The following is a 19,412-nucleotide window of genomic DNA, read 5'->3' as shown; positions in this document are numbered from 1 at the left end:
TCTGTCTCTAGTCACCTCTAACAGTACTGGTTCTGTCTCCAGTCACCTCTAACTGTACTGGTTCTGTCTCCAGTCACCTGTAACTGTACTGGTTCTGTCTCCAGTCACCTGTAACTGCACTGGTTCTGTCTCCAGTCACCTCTAACGTTACTGGTTCTGTCTCCAGTCACCTCTAACTGTACTGGCCCTGACTCCTATAACTGTACTGGTCCTGTCTCCTGTACTGGTTCTGTCTCCAGTCACCTGTAAATGTACTGGTTCTGTCTCCAGTCATCTCTAACTGCACTGGTTCTGTCTCCTGTCTCCTGTACTGGTTCTGTCTCCTGTCACCTCTAACTGCACTGGTTCTGTCTCTAGTCACCTCTAACAGTACTGGTTCTGTCTCCAGTCACCTCTAACTGTACTGGTTCTGTCTCCAGTCACCTGTAACTGTACTGGTTCTGTCTCCAGTCACCTGTAACTGCACTGGTTCTGTCTCCAGTCACCTCTAACGTTACTGGTTCTGTCTCCAGTCACCTCTAACTGTACTGGCCCTGACTCCTATAACTGTACTGGTCCTGTCTCCTGTACTGGTTCTGTCTCCAGTCACCTGTAAATGTACTGGTTCTGTCTCCAGTCATCTCTAACTGCACTGGTTCTGTCTCCTGTCTCCTGTACTGGTTCTGTCTCCTGTCACCTCTAACTGTACTGGTTCTGTCTCTAGTCACCTGTAACTGTACTGGTTCTGTCTCCTGTCACCTGTAATTGCACTGGTTCTGTCTCCTGTCTCCAGTCACCTCTAACTGTACTGGTCCTGTCTCCAGTTATCTGTAACTGTACTGGTCCTGTCTCCTGTACTGGTTCTGTCTCCAGTTATCTGTAACTGTACTGGTCCTGTCTCCTGTACTGGTTCTGTCTCCAGTCACCTGTAACTGTACTGGTCCTGTCTCCTGTACTGGTTCTGTCTCCTGTCTCCAGTCACCTCTAACTGTACTGGTCCTGTCTCCAGTTATCTGTAACTGTACTGGTCCTGTCTCCTGTACTGGTCCTGTCTCCAGTCACCACTAACTGTACTGGTTCTGTCTCCAGTCACCTGTAACTGTACTGGTTCTGTCTCCAGTCACCTGTAACTGTACTGGTCCTGTCTCCTGTACTGGTTCTGTCTCATGTCACCTGTAACTGTACTGGTCCTGTCTGCTGTACTGGTTCTGTCTCCGGTCACCTGTAACTGCACTGGTTCTGTCTCCAGTCACCTCTAACTGTACTGGTTCTGTCTCCAGTCACCTGTAACTGTACTGGTTCTGTCTCCAGTCACCTGTAACTGTACTCGTCCTGTCTCCTGTACTGGTTCTGTCTCCTGTCACCTGTAACTGTACTGGTCCTGTCTCCTGTACTGGTTCTGTCTCCAGTCACCTGTAACTGTACTGGTCCCGTCTCCTGTACTGGTTCTGTCTCCAGTCACCTGTAACTGTACTGGTTCTGTCTCCAGTCACCTGTAACTGTACTGGTTCTGTCTCCAGTCACCTCTAACAGTACTGGTTCTGTCTCCTGTCTCCAGTCACCTCTAACTGCACTGGTTCTGTCTCCAGTCACCTCTAACTGTACTGGCTCTGTCTCCAGTCACTTTTAACTGTACTGGTCCTGTCTCCAGTCACCTCTAAATGTACTGGTTCTGTCTCTAGTCACCTCTAACAGTACTGGTTCTGTCTCCTGTCTCCAGTCACCTCTAACGTTACTGGTTCTGTCTCCAGTCACCTCTAACTGTACTGGCCCTGTCTCCTATAACTGTACTGGTCCTGTCTCCTGTACTGGTTCTGTCTCCAGTCACCTGTAAATGTACTGGTTCTGTCTCCAGTCACCTCTAACTGCACTGGTTCTATCTCCAGTCACCTCTAACTGTACTGGTTCTGTCTCCAGTCACCTGTAACTGCACTGGTTCTGTCTCCAGTCACCTGTAACTGCACTGGTTCTGTCTCCAGTCACCTCTAACAGTACTGGTTCTGTCTCCAGTCACCTCTAACTGTACTGGTCCTGTCTCCAGTTATCTGTAACTGTACTGGTTCTGTTTCCAGTCACCTCTAACTGTACTGGTTCTGTCTGCAGTCACCTGTAACTGCACTGGTTCTGTCTCCAGTCACCTCTAACTGTACTGGTTCTGTCTCCAGTCACCTCTAACTGTACTGGTTCTGTCTCCAGTTATCTGTAACTGTACTGGTCCTGTCTCCTGTACTGGTTCTGTCTCCAGTCACCTGTAACTGTACTGGTCCTGTCTCCAGTCACCTCTAACTGTACTGGCCCTGTCTCCTGTAACTGTACTGGTTCTGTCTCCAGTCACCTGTACCTGTGTTTTGTACCTGTCTGTCCCCCTCTCCAGTCACCTGTACCTGTCTGTCCCCCTCTCCAGTCACCTGTACCTGTGTTTTGTACCTGTCTGTCCCCCTCTTCAGTCACCTGTAACTGTGTTTTGTACCTGTCTGTCCCCCTCTCCAGTCACCTGTACCTAATATATAATAATAATATATGCCATTTAGCAGACGCTTTTATCCAAAGCGACTTACAGTCATGTGTGCATACATTCTATGTATGGGTGGTCCCGGGAGTCGAACCCACTACCCTGGCGTTACAAGCGCCATGCTCTACCAACAGTCACATGTACCTGTCTGTCCCCCTCTCCAGTCACCTGTACCTGTGTTTTGTACCTGTCTGTCCCCCTCTCCAATCACCTGTACCTGTCTGTCCCTCTCTCCAGTCACCTGTAACTGTGTTTTGTACCTGTCTGTCCCCCTCTCCAGTCACCTGTACCTCTCTGTCCCCCTCTCCAGTCACCTGTACCTGTGTTTTGTACCTGTCTGTCTCCTCTCCAGTCACCTGTACCTGTCTGTCCCCCTCTCCAGTCACCTGTACCTGTGTTTTGTACCTGTCTGTCCCCCTCTCCAGTCACCTGTACCTGTCTGTCCCCCTCTCCAGTCACCTGTAACTGTGTTTTGTACCTGTCTGTCCCCCTCTCCAGTCACCTGTACCTGTCTGTCCCCTCTCCAGTCACCTGTACCTGTGTTTTGTACCTGTCTGTCCCCCTCCCAGTCACCTCCTCCAGTCACCTGTACCTGTCTGTCCCCCTCTCCAGTCACCTGTACCTGTGTTTTGTACCTGTCTGTCCCCCTCTTCAGTCACCTGTAACTGTGTTTTGTACCTGTCTGTCCCCCTCTCCAGTCACCTGTACCTAATATATAATAATAATATATGCCATTTAGCAGACGCTTTTATCCAAAGCGACTTACAGTCATGTGTGCATACATTCTATGTATGGGTGGTCCCGGGAGTCGAACCCACTACCCTGGCATTACAAGCGCCATGCTCTACCAACAGTCACATGTACCTGTCTGTCCCCCTCTCCAGTCACCTGTACCTGTCTGTCCCCCTCTCCAGTCACCTGTACCTGTGTTTTGTACCTGTCTGTCCCCCTCTCCAATCACCTGTACCTGTCTGTCCCTCTCTCCAGTCACCTGTAACTGTGTTTTGTACCTGTCTGTCCCCCTCTCCAGTCACCTGTACCTCTCTGTCCCCCTCTCCAGTCACCTGTACCTGTGTTTTGTACCTGTCTGTCCCCTCTCCAGTCACCTGTACCTGTCTGTCTGTCCCCTCTCCAGTCACCTGTACCTGTCTGTCCCCCTCTCCAGTCACCTGTAACTGTGTTTTGTACCTGTCTGTCCCCCTCTCCAGTCACCTGTACCTGTCTGTCCCCCTCTCCAGTCACCTGTACCTGTGTTTTGTACCTGTCTGTCCCCCTCTCCAGTCACCTGTACCTGTCTGTCCCCCTCTCCAGTCACCTGTACCTGTCTGTCCCCCTCTCCAGTCACCTGTACCTGTCTGTCCCCCTCTCCAGTCACATGTAACTGTGTTTTGTACCTGTCTGTCCCCCTCTCCAGTCACCTGTAACTGTGTTTTGTACCTGTCTGTCCCCCTCTCCAGTCACCTGTACCTGTCTGTCCCCCTCTCCAGTCACCTGTACCTGTCTGTCCCCCTCTCCAGTCACCTGTACCTGTCTGTCCCCCTCTCCAATCACCTGTACCTGTCTGTCCCTCTCTCCAGTCACCTGTAACTGTGTTTTGTACCTGTCTGTCCCCCTCTCCAGTCACCTGTACCTCTCTGTCCCCCTCTCCAGTCACCTGTACCTGTGTTTTGTACCTGTCTGTCTCCTCTCCAGTCACCTGTACCTGTCTGTCCCCCTCTCCAGTCACCTGTACCTGTGTTTTGTACCTGTCTGTCCCCCTCTCCAGTCACCTGTACCTGTCTGTCCCCCTCTCCAGTCACCCGTAACTGTGTTTTGTACCTGTCTGTCCCCCTCTCCAGTCACCTGTACCTCTCTGTCCCCCTCTCCAGTCACCTGTACCTGTGTTTTGTACCTGTTTGTCCCCTCTCCAGTCACCTGTACCTGTCTGTCCCCCTCTCCAGTCAGTCACCTGTACCTGTCTGTCCCCCTCTCCAGTCACATGTAACTGTCCCCCTCTCCTATCACCTGTAACTGTTTTTGTACCTGTCCCCCTCTCCAGTCCCTGTACCTCTCTCCCCCTCCAGTCACCTGTACCTGTCTGTCCCCCTCTCCAGTCACCTGTACCTGTCCTGTCCCCTCAGTCACCTGTCACCTGTACCTGTCTGTCCCCACCTGTACTCCAGTCACCTGTACCAGTCTGTCCCCCTCTCCAGTCACCTGTACCTGTCTGTCCCCTGTGTTTCTCCCAGTCACATGTAACTGTGTTTTGTTTTACCTGTCTGTCCCCCCCCTCTCCAGTCACCTGTAACTGTGTTTTGTACCTGTCTGTCCCCCTCTCCACCTGTATCACCTGTAACTGTGTTTTGTACCTGTCTGTCCCCCTCTCCAGTCACCTGTACCTCTCTGTCCCCCTCTCCAGTCACCTGTACCTGTGTTTTGTACCTGTCTGTCTCCTCTCCAGTCACCTGTACCTGTCTGTCCCCCTCTCCAGTCACCTGTACCTGTGTTTTGTACCTGTCTGTCCCCCTCTCCAGTCACCTGTACCTGTCTGTCCCCCTCTCCAGTCACCCGTAACTGTGTTTTGTACCTGTCTGTCCCCCTCTCCAGTCACCTGTACCTCTCTGTCCCCCTCTCCAGTCACCTGTACCTGTGTTTTGTACCTGTTTGTCCCCTCTCCAGTCACCTGTACCTGTCTGTCCCCCTCTCCAGTCACCTGTACCTGTCTGTCCCCCTCTCCAGTCACATGTAACTGTGTTTTGTACCTGTCTGTCCCCCTCTCCAGTCACCTGTACCTGTCTGTCCCCCTCTCCAGTCACCTGTACCTGTCCTGTCCCCCTCTCCAGTCACCTGTACCACCTGTCACCTGTACCTGTCTGTCCCCCTCTCCAATCACATGTAACTGTGTGTTTTACCTGTCTGTCCCTCTCTCCAGTCACCTGTAACTGTGTTTTGTCCCCCTCTCCTATCACCTGTAACTGTGTTTTGTACCTGTCTGTCCCCCTCTCCAGTCACCTGTACCTCTCTGTCCCCCTCTCCAGTCACCTGTACCTGTGTTTTGTACCTGTCTGTCTCCTCTCCAGTCACCTGTACCTGTCTGTCCCCCTCTCCAGTCACCTGTACCTGTGTTTTGTACCTGTCTGTCCCCCTCTCCAGTCACCTGTACCTGTCTGTCCCCCTCTCCAGTCACCCGTAACTGTGTTTTGTACCTGTCTGTCCCCCTCCAGTCACCTGTACCTCTCTGTCCCCCTCTCCAGTCACCTGTACCTGTGTTTTGTACCTGTTTGTCCCCTCTCCAGTCACCTGTACCTGTCTGTCCCCCTCTCCAGTCACCTGTACCTGTCTGTCCCCCTCTCCAGTCACATGTAACTGTGTTTTGTACCTCACCTGTAACTGTGTTTTGTACCTGTCTGTCCCCCTCTCCAGTCACCTGTACCTGTCTGTCTCCCTCTCCAGTCACCTGTACCTGTCGGTCCCCTCCAGTCAACAGTCACCTGTACCTGTGTTTTGTACCTGTCCCCCTCTCCAGTCACCTGTACCAGTCTGTCCCCCTCTCCAGTCACCTGTACCTGTCTGTCCCCCACCTCTCCAGTCACATGTAACTGTGTTTTGTACCTGTCTGTCCCCCCCCCTCTCCAGTCACCTGTAACTGTGTTTTGTACCTGTCTGTCCCCTCTCCTATCACCTGTAACTGTGTTTTGTACCTGTCTGTCCCCCTCTCCAGTCACCTGTACCTCTCTGTCCCCCTCTCCAGTCACCTGTACCTGTGTTTTGTACCTGTCTGTCTCCTCTCCAGTCACCTGTACCTGTCTGTCCCCCTCTCCAGTCACCTGTACCTGTGTTTTGTACCTGTCTGTCCCCCTCTCCAGTCACCTGTACCTGTCTGTCCCCCTCTCCAGTCACCCGTAACTGTGTTTTGTACCTGTCTGTCCCCCTCTCCAGTCACCTGTACCTCTCTGTCCCCCTCTCCAGTCACCTGTACCTGTGTTTTGTACCTGTTTGTCCCCTCTCCAGTCACCTGTACCTGTCTGTCCCCCTCTCCAGTCACCTGTACCTGTCTGTCCCCCTCTCCAGTCACATGTAACTGTGTTTTGTACCTGTCGGTCCCCCTCTCCAGTCACCTGTACCTGTCTGTCCCCTCTCCAGTCACCTGTACCTGTCGGTCCCCCTCAACAGTCACCTGTACCTGTCTGTCCCCCTCTCCAGTCACCTGTACCAGTCTGTCCCCCTCTCCAGTCACCTGTACCTGTCTGTCCCCCTCTCCAGTCACATGTAACTGTGTGTTTTACCTGTCTGTCCCCCTCTCCAGTCACCTGTAACTGTGTTTTGTACCTGTCTGTCCCCCTCTCCTATCACCTGTAACTGTGTTTTGTACCTGTCTGTCCCCCTCTCCAGTCACCTGTACCTGTCTGTACCCTCTCCAGTCACCTGTACCTGTGTTTTGTACCTGTCTGTCCCCCTCTCCAGTCACCTGTACCTGTCTTTTGTACCTGTGTTTTGTACCTGTCCCCTCTCCAGTCACCTGTACCTGTCTGTCCCCCTCTCCAGTCACCTGTACCTGTCTGTCCCCCTCTCCAGTCACCTGTACTTGTCTGTCCCCCTCTCCAGTCACCTGTACCTGTGTTTTGTACCCATCTGTCCCCCTCTCCAGTCACCTCTACCTGTCTGTCCCCCTCTCTCCAGTCACCTGTCACCTGTCTGTCCCCCTCTCCAGTCACCTGTACCTGTCTGTCCCTCTCTCCAGTCACCTGTATCTGTGTTTTGTACCTGTCTGTCCCCTGTCTCCAGTCACCTGTACCTGTGTTTTGTACCTGTCTGTCCCCCCTCTCCAGTCACCTGTAACTGTGTTTTGTACCTGTCTGTCCCCCTCTCCAGTCACCTGTACCTGTCTGTCCCCCTCTCCAGTCACCTGTATCTGTGTTTTGTACCTGTCTGTCCCCCTCTCCAGTCACCTGTACCTGTGTTTTGTACCTGTCTGTCCCCCTCTCCAGTCACCTGTAACTGTGTTTTGTACCTGTCTGTCCCCCTCTCCAGTCACCTGTACCTGTCTGTCCCCCTCTCCAGTCACCTGTACCTGTCTGTCCCCCTCTCCAGTCACCTGTACCTGTCTGTCCCTCTCTCCAGTCACCTGTACCTGTGTTTTGTACCTGTCTGTCCCCCTCTCCAGTCACCTGTATCTGTGTTTTGTACCTGTCTGTCCCCCTCTCCAGTCACCTGTCGGTGCAGGCAGATGTCCACTCTCCTCAAGTGTGTCTGTTAACCTGTGATCTGGTATTCTCTGAGCTCTATGTCGGAGTTCCTGCCCAGGGTTCCATCACCCTGATCAACCAGACCCTGCTGCCTGCTCACTACACCTGGACCACGGTGGGTCACCTACCTGTTCACTACACCTGAACCATGGTGGGTCACCTACCTGTTCACTACACCTGAACCATGGTGGGTCACCTACACTACACCTGAACCATGGTGGGTCACCTACCTGTTCACTACACCTGGTGGGTCACCATGGTGGGTCACCTACCTGTTCACTACACCTGAACCATGGTGGGTCACCTGGACCTGTTCACTACCTGTTAACTAAACCTGAACCATGGTGGGTCACCTACCTGTTCACTACACCTGGACCACGGTGGGTCACCTACCTGTTAACTAAACCTGAACCATGGTGGGTCACCTACCTGTTCACTACACCTGGACCACGGTGGGTCACCTACCTGTTAACTAAACCTGAACCATGGTGGGTCACCTACCTGTTCACTACACCTGGACCACGGTGGGTCACCTACCTGTTCACTACACCTGAACCATGGTGGGTCATCTACCTGTTCACTACACCTGAACCATGGTAGGGTCACCTACCTGTTCACTACACCTGAACCATGGTAGGTCACCTACCTGTTCACCTACCTGTTCACTACACCTGGACCATGGTGGGTCATCTACCTGTTCACTACACCTGAACCATGGTGGGTCACCTACCTGTTCACTACACCTGAACCATGAACCTGTTCACTACACCTGGACCATGGTGGTAGGTCACCTACCTGTTCACTACACCTGGACCATGGTAGGTCACCTACCTGTTCACTACACCTGAACCATGGTGGGTCACTCTGGACCTGTTCACTACACCTGAACCATGGTGGGTCACCTACCTGTTCACTACACCTGGACCATGGTGGGTCACCACCTGTTCACTACACCTGTGGTGGGTCACCTACCTGTTCACTACACCTGAACCATGGTGGGTCACCTACCTGTTCACTACACCTGGACCATGGTGGGTCACCTACCTGTTCACCACCTGTTCACTACACCTGGACCATGGTGGGTCACCTACCTGTTCACTACACCTGAACCATGGTGGGTCACCTACCTGTTCACTACCTGTTCACTACACCTGACCATGGTAGGTCACCTACCTGTTCACTACACCTGAACCATGGTGGGTCACCTACCTGTTCACTACACCTGAACCATGGTGGGTCCCTACCTGTTCACTACACCTGTGGTGGTCACCTACCTGTTCACTACCATGGTGGGTCACCTACCTGTTCACTACCATGGTAGGTCACCTACCTGTTCACCTGAACCATGGTGGGTCACCTACCTGTTCACTACACCTGAACCATGGTGGGTCACCTACCTGTTCACTACACCTGAACCATGGTAGGTCACCTACCTGTTCACTACACCTGAACCATGGTGGGTCACCTACCTGTTCACTACACCTGAACCATGGTGGGTCACCTACCTGTTCACTACACCTGAACCATGGTGGGTCACCTACCTGTTCACTACACCTGAACCATGGTAGGTCACCTACCTGTTCACTACACCTGAACCATGGTGGGTCACCTACCTGTTCACTACACCTGAACCATGGTGGGTCACCTACCTGTTCACTACACCTGGACCACGGTGGGTCACCTACCTGTTCACTACCACCCTGTTCACCATGGGTGGGTCACCTACCTGTTCACTACACCTGGACCATGGTGGGTCACCTACCTGTTCACTACACCTGGACCATGGTGGGTCACCTACCTGTTCACTACACCTGGACCATGGTGGGTCACCTACCTGTTCACTACACCTGGACCATGGTGGGTCACCTACCTGTTCACTACACCTGAACCATGGTGGGTCACCTACCTGTTCACTACACCTGAACCATGGTGGGTCACCTACCTGTTCACTACACCTGAACCATGGTGGGTCACCTACCTGTTCACTACACCTGGACCATGGTGGGTCACTACTACCTGTTCACTACACCTGAACCATGGTGGGTCACCTACCACCTGAACCATTCACTAACACCTGTACCATGGTGGGTCACCTACCTGTTCACTACACCTGAACCATGGTGGGTCACCTACCTGTTCACTACACCTGAACCATGGTGGGTCACCTACCTGTTCACTACACCTGAACCATGGTAGGTTAAGATGATTCTCTCTATGGTTCTTTAGAGAGACTTCTCCTCACTCATTAGTTTTGCTGCCACAGTATCTAATCTATTCCATCTGTGATCCTCCCCTCTCTCCCCTTCTTCCGTCCCCCATTCCTCCCTCCCTCCATCAGCTCCAGGGCCAGCAGGCGTCTCTGTGCTCGGCTAGTTTCACTCCCTCCTCTGGAACTCTGGGACCCAACGCCAAGAAGGACGTCACCGTGGCCTTCACAGCTCACACTGATGTTAGTTTACTACATTAAACACAGCTCACACTGATGTTAGTTTACTACATTAAACACAGCTCAGACTGGTGTTAGTTTACTACATTAAACACAGCTCACACTGATGTTAGTTTACTACATTAAACAGCTCAGACTGGTGTTAGTTTACTACATTAAACACAGCTCAGACTGGTGTTAGTTTACTACATTAAACAGCTCAGACTGGTGTTAGTTTACTACATTAAACACAGCTCACACTGATGTTAGTTTACTACATTAAACACAGCTCAGACTGGTGTTAGTTTACTACATTAAACACAGCTCACACTGATGTTAGTTTACTACATTAAACAGCTCAGACTGGTGTTAGTTTACTACATTAAACACAGCTCAGACTGATGTTAGTTTACTACATTAAACAGCTCAGACTGGTGTTAGTTTACTACATTAAACACAGCTCAGACTGATGTTAGTTTACTACATTAAACAGCTCAGACTGGTGTTAGTTTACTACATTAAACACAGCTCAGACTGGTGTTAGTTTACTACATTAAACAGCTCAGACTGGTGTTAGTTTACTACATTAAACACAGCTCAGACTGGTGTTAGTTTACTACATTAAATACAGCTCAGACTGGTGTTAGTTTACTACATTAAACAGCTCACACTGATGTTAGTTTACTACATTAAACACAGCTCAGACTGGTGTTAGTTTACTACATTAAACACAGCTCACACTGATGTTAGTTTACTACATTAAACAGCTCAGACTGGTGTTAGTTTACTACATTAAACAGCTCAGACTGGTGTTAGTTTACTACATTAAACAGCTCAGACTGGTGTTAGTTTACTACATTAAACACAGCTCACACTGATGTTAGTTTACTACATTAAACAGCTCAGACTGGTGTTAGTTTACTACATTAAACAGCTCAGACTGGTGTTAGTTTACTACATTAAACAGCTCAGACTGGTGTTAGTTTACTACATTAAACAGCTCAGACTGGTGTTAGTTTACTACATTAAACAGCTCAGACTGATGTTAGTTTACTACATTAAACACAGCTCACACTGATGTTAGTTTACTACATTAAACAGCTCAGACTGGTGTTAGTTTACTACATTAAACAGCTCAGACTGATGTTAGTTTACTACATTAAACAGCTCAGACTGATGTTAGTTTACTACATTAAACACAGCTCACACTGATGTTAGTTTACTACATTAAACAGCTCAGACTGGTGTTAGTTTACTACATTAAACAGCTCAGACTGATGTTAGTTTACTACATTAAACAGCTCAGACTGATGTTAGTTTACTACATTAAACACAGCTCACACTGATGTTAGTTTACTACATTAAACAGCTCAGACTGGTGTTAGTTTACTACATTAAACAGCTCAGACTGGTGTTAGTTTTACTACATTAAACAGCTCAGACTGGTGTTAGTTTACTACATTAAACAGCTCAGACTGGTGTTAGTTTACTACATTAAACACAGCTCAGACTGGTGTTAGTTTACTACATTAAACACAGCTCAGACTGGTGTTAGTTTACTACATTAAACAGCTCAGACTGGTGTTAGTTTACTACATTAAACAGCTCAGACTGGTGTTAGTTTACTACATTAAACACAGCTCAGACTGGTGTTAGTTTACTACATTAAACACAGCTCACACTGGTGTTAGTTTACTACATTAAACAGCTCAGACTGGTGTTAGTTTACTACATTAAACAGCTCAGACTGGTGTTAGTCTACTACATTAAACACAGCTCAGACTGGTGTTAGTATCCAGCCACCCCGCTGTACATTATATTATAAGTACCTATCCATCCACTGGGCACTGAACACAGCTCTCTACAGCAACTACAACTAATAGCAACACACCTCTAAGTGACTGATATCTGTCTCATCTCTCCATCCCTGTCCTTCCCTGTAGATGGAGTTAAGTGCAGTAGCAGCGTTGTGTGAGGTGACAGGGATGAAAGATCCTCTGGTTTTGCGATTCTTCTCTACAGCCCAGAGACTCAAAGTGTCCTACTGTCTACCTAGAGACTGGTACGTGTCCTACTGTCCACCTAGAGACTGGTACGTGTCCTACTGTCCACCTAGAGACTGGTACGTGTCCTACTGTCCACCTAGAGACTGGTACGTGTCCTACTGTCCACCTAGAGACTGGTACGTGTCCTACTGTCCACCTAGAGACTGGTACGTGTCCTGCTGTCCACCTAGAGACTGGTACGTGTCCTACTGTCCACCTAGAGACTGGTACGTGTCCTACTGTCCACCTAGAGACTGGTACGTGTCCTACTGTCCACCTAGAGACTGGTACGTGTCCTACTGTCCACCTAGAGACTGGTACGTGTCCTACTGTCCACCTGGAGACTGGTACGTGTCCTACAGTCCACCTAGAGACTGGTACGTGTCCTACTGTCCACCTAGAGACTGGTACGTGTCCTACTGTCCACCTAGAGACTGGTACGTGTCCTACTGTCCACCTAGAGACTGGTACGTGTCCTACTGTCCACCTAGAGACTGGTACGTGTCCTACTGTCCACCTAGAGACTGGTACGTGTCCTACTGTCCACCTAGAGACTGGTACGTGTCCTGCTGTTCACCTAGAGACTGGTACGTGTCCTGCTGTCCACCTAGAGACTGGTACGTGTCCTACTGTCCACCTAGAGACTGGTACGTGTCCTACTGTCCACCTAGAGACTGGTACGTGTCCTACTGTCCACCTAGAGACTGGTACGTGTCCTACTGTCCACCTAGAGACTGGTACGTGTCCTACTGTCCACCTAGAGACTGGTACGTGTCCTACTGTCCACCTAGAGACTGGTACCTGTCCTACTGTCCACCTGGAGACTGGTAAGTGTCCTACTGTCCACCTAGAGACTGGTACGTGTCCTACTGTCCACTTAGAGACTGGTACGTGTCCTACTGTCTACTTAGAGACTGGTACATGTCCTACTGTCCACCTAGAGACTGGTACGTGTCCTACTGTCCACCTAGAGACTGGTACGTGTCCTACTGTCCACCTAGAGACTGGTACGTGTCCTACTGTCCACCTAGAGACTGGTACGTGTCCTACTGTCCACTTAGAGACTGGTACGTGTCCTACTGTCCACCTAGAGACTGGTACGTGTCCTACTGTCCACCTAGAGACTGGTACGTGTCCTACTGTCCACCTAGAGACTGGTACGTGTCCTACTGTCCTACTGTGTTCCAGTCTCTAGGTAGCAAGGACATTGTTATATTCAGAGGTAGACTGGCTTTGGCAGCAAGGACATTGTTATTTTCAGAGGTAGCTGGCTTTGGCAGCCAAAACAGACAAATGCATCTAGGTAGAGCATGCTATATAGCTAGATAGCTAATTACAACAGGTGTTCAGAGCATGCTAGATAGCTAAGTACCACAGGTGTTCAGATCATGCTAGATAGCTAATTACAACAGGTGTTCAGAGCATGCTCGATGGCTAATTACAACAGGTGTTCAGAGCATGCTAGATAGCTAAGTACCACAGGTGTTCAGAGCATGCTAGATGGCTAATTACAACAGGTGTTCAGAGCATGCTAGATAGCTAAGTACCACAGGTGTTCAGAGCATGCTAGATAGCTAATTACAACAGGTGTTCAGAGCATGCTCGATGGCTAATTACAACAGGTGTTCAGAGCATGCTAGATAGCTAAGTACCACAGGTGTTCAGAGCATGCTAGATGGCTAATTACAACAGGTGTTCAGAGCATGCTAGGTAGCTAATTGCCGCAGGTGTTCAGATCATGCTAGATAGCTAATTACCACAGGTGTTCAGAGCATGCTCGATGGCTAATTAGATCATGTGTGTCTTCTCTCCAGTCCCGGATTAGATGAAGAGGACCCTGCTGTATCGTTGGTTCTGGACTTTGGAGACAACGTCCTGTTGAAGCGACCAATCACCAAGCAGCTGGTTATAACCAATCACACAGCAATCCCAGCCCCCTTCACTCTGGAGGCGGAGTACTTCACTGGACACGCCCCCTCACCACCAGCCGGCCAATCGCAGCAGAGGTACAGTCTGTATTTTCTTAGTTTATACCTAACAAATCACTAACATCTGGTTTTCAGGGATACAGTATCTTCAACATGGCTTCCGTTACCCCTGAAAACCGGATGTGGGAACTATTTTTACACCTGCTAAGTTAGGTTATTATTCTCTAAACCATCTGTTAATAATAATAATATATGCCATTTAGCAGACGCTTTTATCCAAAGCGACTTACAGTCATGTGTGCATACATTCTACGTATGGGTGGTCCCAGGGATCGAACCCACTACCCTGGCGTTACAAGCGCCATGCTCTACCAACTGAGCTACACAGGACCCCTGTGTTTCATGCATTAATGTGTTTTTCTTTCAATTGTTTGCATCGATTAAATACTTTTGTCTCACCTCTGTTATGTTAATCTGTGCATTGACTCTTTGTTTCAGGGGCCTGCATGTGAGGAAGCCTTTACACTCTGTTCAAGCTAAGAAAGTAGAGGACAAGGCACAGGAAGGTACACAGTAGGATTCATTTACACAGAAATCATTTCATGTTTCATCCCCTGAATACAGGGGACTGTTCTGACTGAACTGTGTTGTGACTGTGTGGTCCTGTGTATACTGACAGGGTTTGTGAGTGGGCTGTTGGCCCATGGGAAGGGTGCAGCGTTCTTCGTCCACCCAGATTGTGGCATTCTGGGAGCGTTTGAGACTCAAACCATCGACATCACATCCTTCACCAACATGTGGGGGGAATACAGAGACCAGCTCATCTGTAAGGTACGACACTACTACTAACCCCTAATACTAACCCCTAATACTAACCCCTAATAATAACCCCTAACCCCTAATACTAAACCCTAACCCCTAATACTAACCCCTAATAATAACCCCTAATACTAACCCCTAATACTAACCCCTAATACTAACCCCTAACCCCTAATACTAAACCCTAACCCCTAATACTAACCCCTAATAATAACCCCTAATACTAACCCCTAACCCCTAATACTAACCCCTAACCCCTAATAACCCCTAACCCCTAATACTAACCCCTAATAATAACCACTAACCCCTAATAATAACCCCTAACCCCTAATACTAACCCCTAATAATAACCCCTAACCCCTAATACTAACCCCTAATAATAACCCTAATACTAACCCCTAATACTAACCCCTAATAAACCCTAACCCCTAATACTAACCCCTAACCCCTAACACTAACCCCTAACCCCTCATATACTAACCCCTAATACCCCTAACCCCTAATAATAACCCCTAACCCCTCATACTAAACCCTAACCCCTAATACTAACCCCTAATACTAAACCCCTAATAATAACCCCTAACCCCTCATACTAAACCCTAACCCCTAATACTAACCCCTAACCCCTAATAATAACCCCTCATACTAAACCCTAACCCCTAATACTAACCCCTAACCCTAATATAACTAAACCCTAACCCCTCATACTAAACCCTAACCCCTAATACTAACCCCTAACCCCTAACACTAACCCCTAACCCCTCATACTAAACCCTAACCCCTAATACTAACCCCTAATACTAACCCCTAATAACCCCTAACCCCTAATACTAAACCCTAACTACTAACCCCCTAATACTAACCCCTAACCCCTACTAACCCCTAACCCCTAATACTAACCCCTAACCCCTACTAACCCCTAACCCTAATAATAACCCCTAACCCCTCATACTAAACCCCTAACCCCTAATACTAACCCCCCTACTACTAACCCCTAATACTAACCCCTACTACTAACCCCTAACCCCTACTACTAACCCCTAATACTAACCCCTAACCCCCCTAATAAACCTAACCCCTAATACTAACCCCTAATAATAACCCCTAATACTAACCCCTAACCCTAATACTAACCCCTAATAATAACCCCTAACCCCTAATACTAACCCCTAATAATAACCCCTAACCCTCATACTAAACCCTAACCCCTAATACTAACCCCTACTACTAACCCCTAATACTAACCCCCCCTAATACTAACCCCTAATAATAACCCCTAACCCCTCATACTAAACCCTAACCCCCCTAATACTAACCCCTACTAACTAACCCCTAATACTAACCCCTAATAATAACCCCTAACCCCTCATACTAAACCCTAACCCCTAATACTAACCCCTAATACTAACCCCTAATACTAACCCCTAATAATAACCCCTAACCCCTCATACTAAACCCTAACCCCTAATAATAACCCCTCATACTAAACCCTAACCCCTAATACTAACCCCTAACCCCTAATAATAACCCTTAATATTAAACCCTAACCCCTAACACTAACCCCTAACCCCTTATACTAACCCCTAATACTAAACCCCTAACCCCAAACACAAACCCCTAATACTAACCCCTAACCCCTAATAATAACCCCTAATACTAAACCCTAACCCCTAATACTAACCCCTAATACTAACCCCTAACCCCTTATACTAACCCCTAATAATAACCCTCATACTAAACCCTAACCCCTAATACTAACCCCTAACCCCTAATAATAACCCTTAATATTAAACCCTAACCCCTAATACTAACCCCTAACCCCTAATAATAACCCCAAACCCTCATACTAAACCCTAACCCCTAATACTAACCCCTAACCCCCCTAATAATAACCCTTAATATTAAACCCTAACCCCTAACACTAACCCCAAACCCCTTATACTAACCCCTAATACTAAACTAATACTAACCCCTAAACACTAACCCCTAATACTAACCCATAATACTAAACCCTAACACTAAACCCTAACCCCTTATACTAACCCCTAATATTAACCCTACTACTAACCCCTAATACTAACCCCTAACCCCTAATACTAAACCATAACCCTTATACTAACCCCTAATACTAACCCCTAACCCCTAATACTAACCCCTAATACTAACCCCAAACACTAACCCCTAATACTAAACCATAACCCCTTATACTAACCCCTAATACTAACCCCTAACCCCTAATACTAACCCCTAACTCCTAATACTAACCCCTAATACTAACCCCTAATCCTAACCCCTAACACTAACCCCTTATACTAACCCCTAATCCCTTATACTAACCCCTAATACTAACCCCTAATACTAACCCCTAATACTAACCCCTTATACTAACCCCTAACACTAACCCCTAATACTAACCCCAAACACTAACCCCTAATACTAACCCCTAACACTAACCCCTAATACTAACCCCTAACACTAACCCCTAATCCCTTATACTAACCCCTAATACTAACCCCTAATACTAACTCCTAATACTAACCCCTAACACTAACCCCTAATACTAACCCGTAACCCCTACTACTAACCCCTAACACTAACCCCTAACCCCTAATATTAACCCCTAACACTAACCCCTAATATTAACCCCTAACACTAACCCCTAACCCCTAATACTAACCCCTAACACTAACCCCTAACACTAACCCCTAATATTAAACCCTAACACTAACCCATAACACTAACCCCTAATACTAAACCCTAACCACTAATGCTAAACCCTAATACTAACTCTAAAACTAACCCCTAATACTAACCCTTAATACTAGTAGTAGTAGGTATCTTTACCAGTAGTAGTGGTAGTAATAGTTTGTATCAGTAGTAGTAGTAGTGGTAGTAATAGTATGTAGTAGTAATAGTGGTAGTGGTTGTAGTAGTAGTGGTAGTAATAGTATGTAGTAGTAGTAGCAGTATGTAGTAGTAGAAATAGCAGTAGTAGTATGTAGTAGTAGTGGTAGTAATATTGTGTAGTCGTTGTAATAGTAGTAGTAGTATGTAGTAGTAGTAGTGGTAATTGTAATAGTAGTAGTAGTAGTAATAGTATGTAGTAGTAGTAGTAGTGGTAGTAATAGTAATAGTATGTAGTAGTAGTAATAGTAGTAGTAGTAGTAGTGGTAGTAAGTAGTAGTAGTGGTAGTAATATAATGTAGTAGTAGTAATAGTAGTAGTAGTATGTAGTGGTAGTAGTAGTAGTGGTAGTAATAGTATGTAGTAGTATTAATAGTAGTAGTAGTAGTGGTAGTAATTGTAGTAGTATTAATAGTAGTAGTATGTAGTGGTAGTAATAGTAGTAGTAGTATGTAGTGGTAGTAATAGTATGTAGTAGTATTAATAGTAGTAGTATGTAGTGATAGTAATAGTAGTAGTAGTAGTAGTGGTAGTAATGGTATGTAGTAGTATTAATAGTAGTAGTAGTAGTGGTAGTAATAGTAGTAGTAGTAGTGGTAGTTGTAGTAATAGTATGTAGTAGTAGTGGTAGTAGTAGTAATAGCATGTAGTAGTAGTGGTACTAATAGTATGTAGTAGTAGTAGTAGTGGTAATAGAAGTAGTATGTAGTAGTAGTAGTAGTAGTAATAGTAGTAGTAGTAGTAGTAGTAGCAGTAGTAGTAATAGTAGTAGTATGTAGTGGTAGTAATAGTAGTAGTAGTAGTAGCAGTAGTAGTAATAGTAGTAGTATGTAGTGGTAGTAATAGTATGTAGTAGTAGTGGTAGTAATAGTAGTAGTAGTAGTGGTAGTAATAGTATGTAGTAGTAGTGGTAGTAGTAGTAATAGCATGTAGTAGTAGTGGTACTAATAGTATGTAGTAGTAGTAGTAGTGGTAATAGAAGTAGTATGTAGTAGTAGTAGTAGTAGTAATAGTAGTAGTAGTAGTAGTAGTAGCAGTAGTAGTAATAGTAGTAGTATGTAGTGGTAGTAATAGTATGTAGTCGTAGTGGTAGTAGTAGTAGTGGTAGTAATAGTAGTAGTATGTAGTGGTAGTAGTAGTAGTGGTAGTAGAAGTAGTGGTAGTAGTAGTAGTGGTAGTAATAGTAGTAGTATGTTTTAGTAGAAGTAGTGGTAGTAGTAGTAATAGTATGTAGTAGAAGTAGTGGTAGTAGTAGTAATAGTATGTAGTAGTAGTAGTGGTAACCTAACCCCTAACACTAACCCCTACTACAAACCCCTAACACTAACCCCTAATACTAATCCCTAACACTAACCCCTACTACTAACCCCTAACACTAACCCCTAATACTAACCCCTAACACTAACCCCTAATCCCTTATACTAACCCCTAATACTAACCCCTAACCCCCCCTAATATTAACTAACTCCTAATACTAACCCCTAACACTAACCCCTAATACTAACCCGTAACCCCTACTACTAACCCCTAACACTAACCCCTAACCCCTAATATTAACCCCTAACACTAACCCCT

The 19,412-nt window shown here is 47.3% G+C and overlaps 1 protein-coding gene across 4 annotated transcripts in view; it reads left to right on the top strand.

Annotated features, from left to right (window-relative positions):
* The window catches only part of dlec1 (DLEC1 cilia and flagella associated protein), a 128,003-nt gene that overhangs the window by 69,752 nt on the left and 38,839 nt on the right, over positions 1–19,412 (top strand). For all 4 annotated transcript variants that reach the window (XM_046293086.1, XM_046293085.1, XM_046293083.1 and 1 more), the window contains exons 21-26: positions 7,678–7,831; positions 10,055–10,165; positions 12,085–12,203; positions 14,001–14,192; positions 14,613–14,680; positions 14,794–14,945. In XM_046293086.1, the coding sequence (XP_046149042.1) occupies positions 7,678–7,831; positions 10,055–10,165; positions 12,085–12,203; positions 14,001–14,192; positions 14,613–14,680; positions 14,794–14,945 (796 nt within the window). The remainder of the gene's footprint in view (positions 1–7,677; positions 7,832–10,054; positions 10,166–12,084; positions 12,204–14,000; positions 14,193–14,612; positions 14,681–14,793; positions 14,946–19,412) is intronic.

Source organism: Oncorhynchus gorbuscha, linkage group LG12 (genome assembly GCF_021184085.1).
Source record: "Oncorhynchus gorbuscha isolate QuinsamMale2020 ecotype Even-year linkage group LG12, OgorEven_v1.0, whole genome shotgun sequence".
NCBI classification, from domain to species: domain Eukaryota; kingdom Metazoa; phylum Chordata; class Actinopteri; order Salmoniformes; family Salmonidae; genus Oncorhynchus; species Oncorhynchus gorbuscha.
Note: the sequence above shows the minus strand (reverse complement) of the source record. Positions and strands in the feature narration are given on the sequence as shown.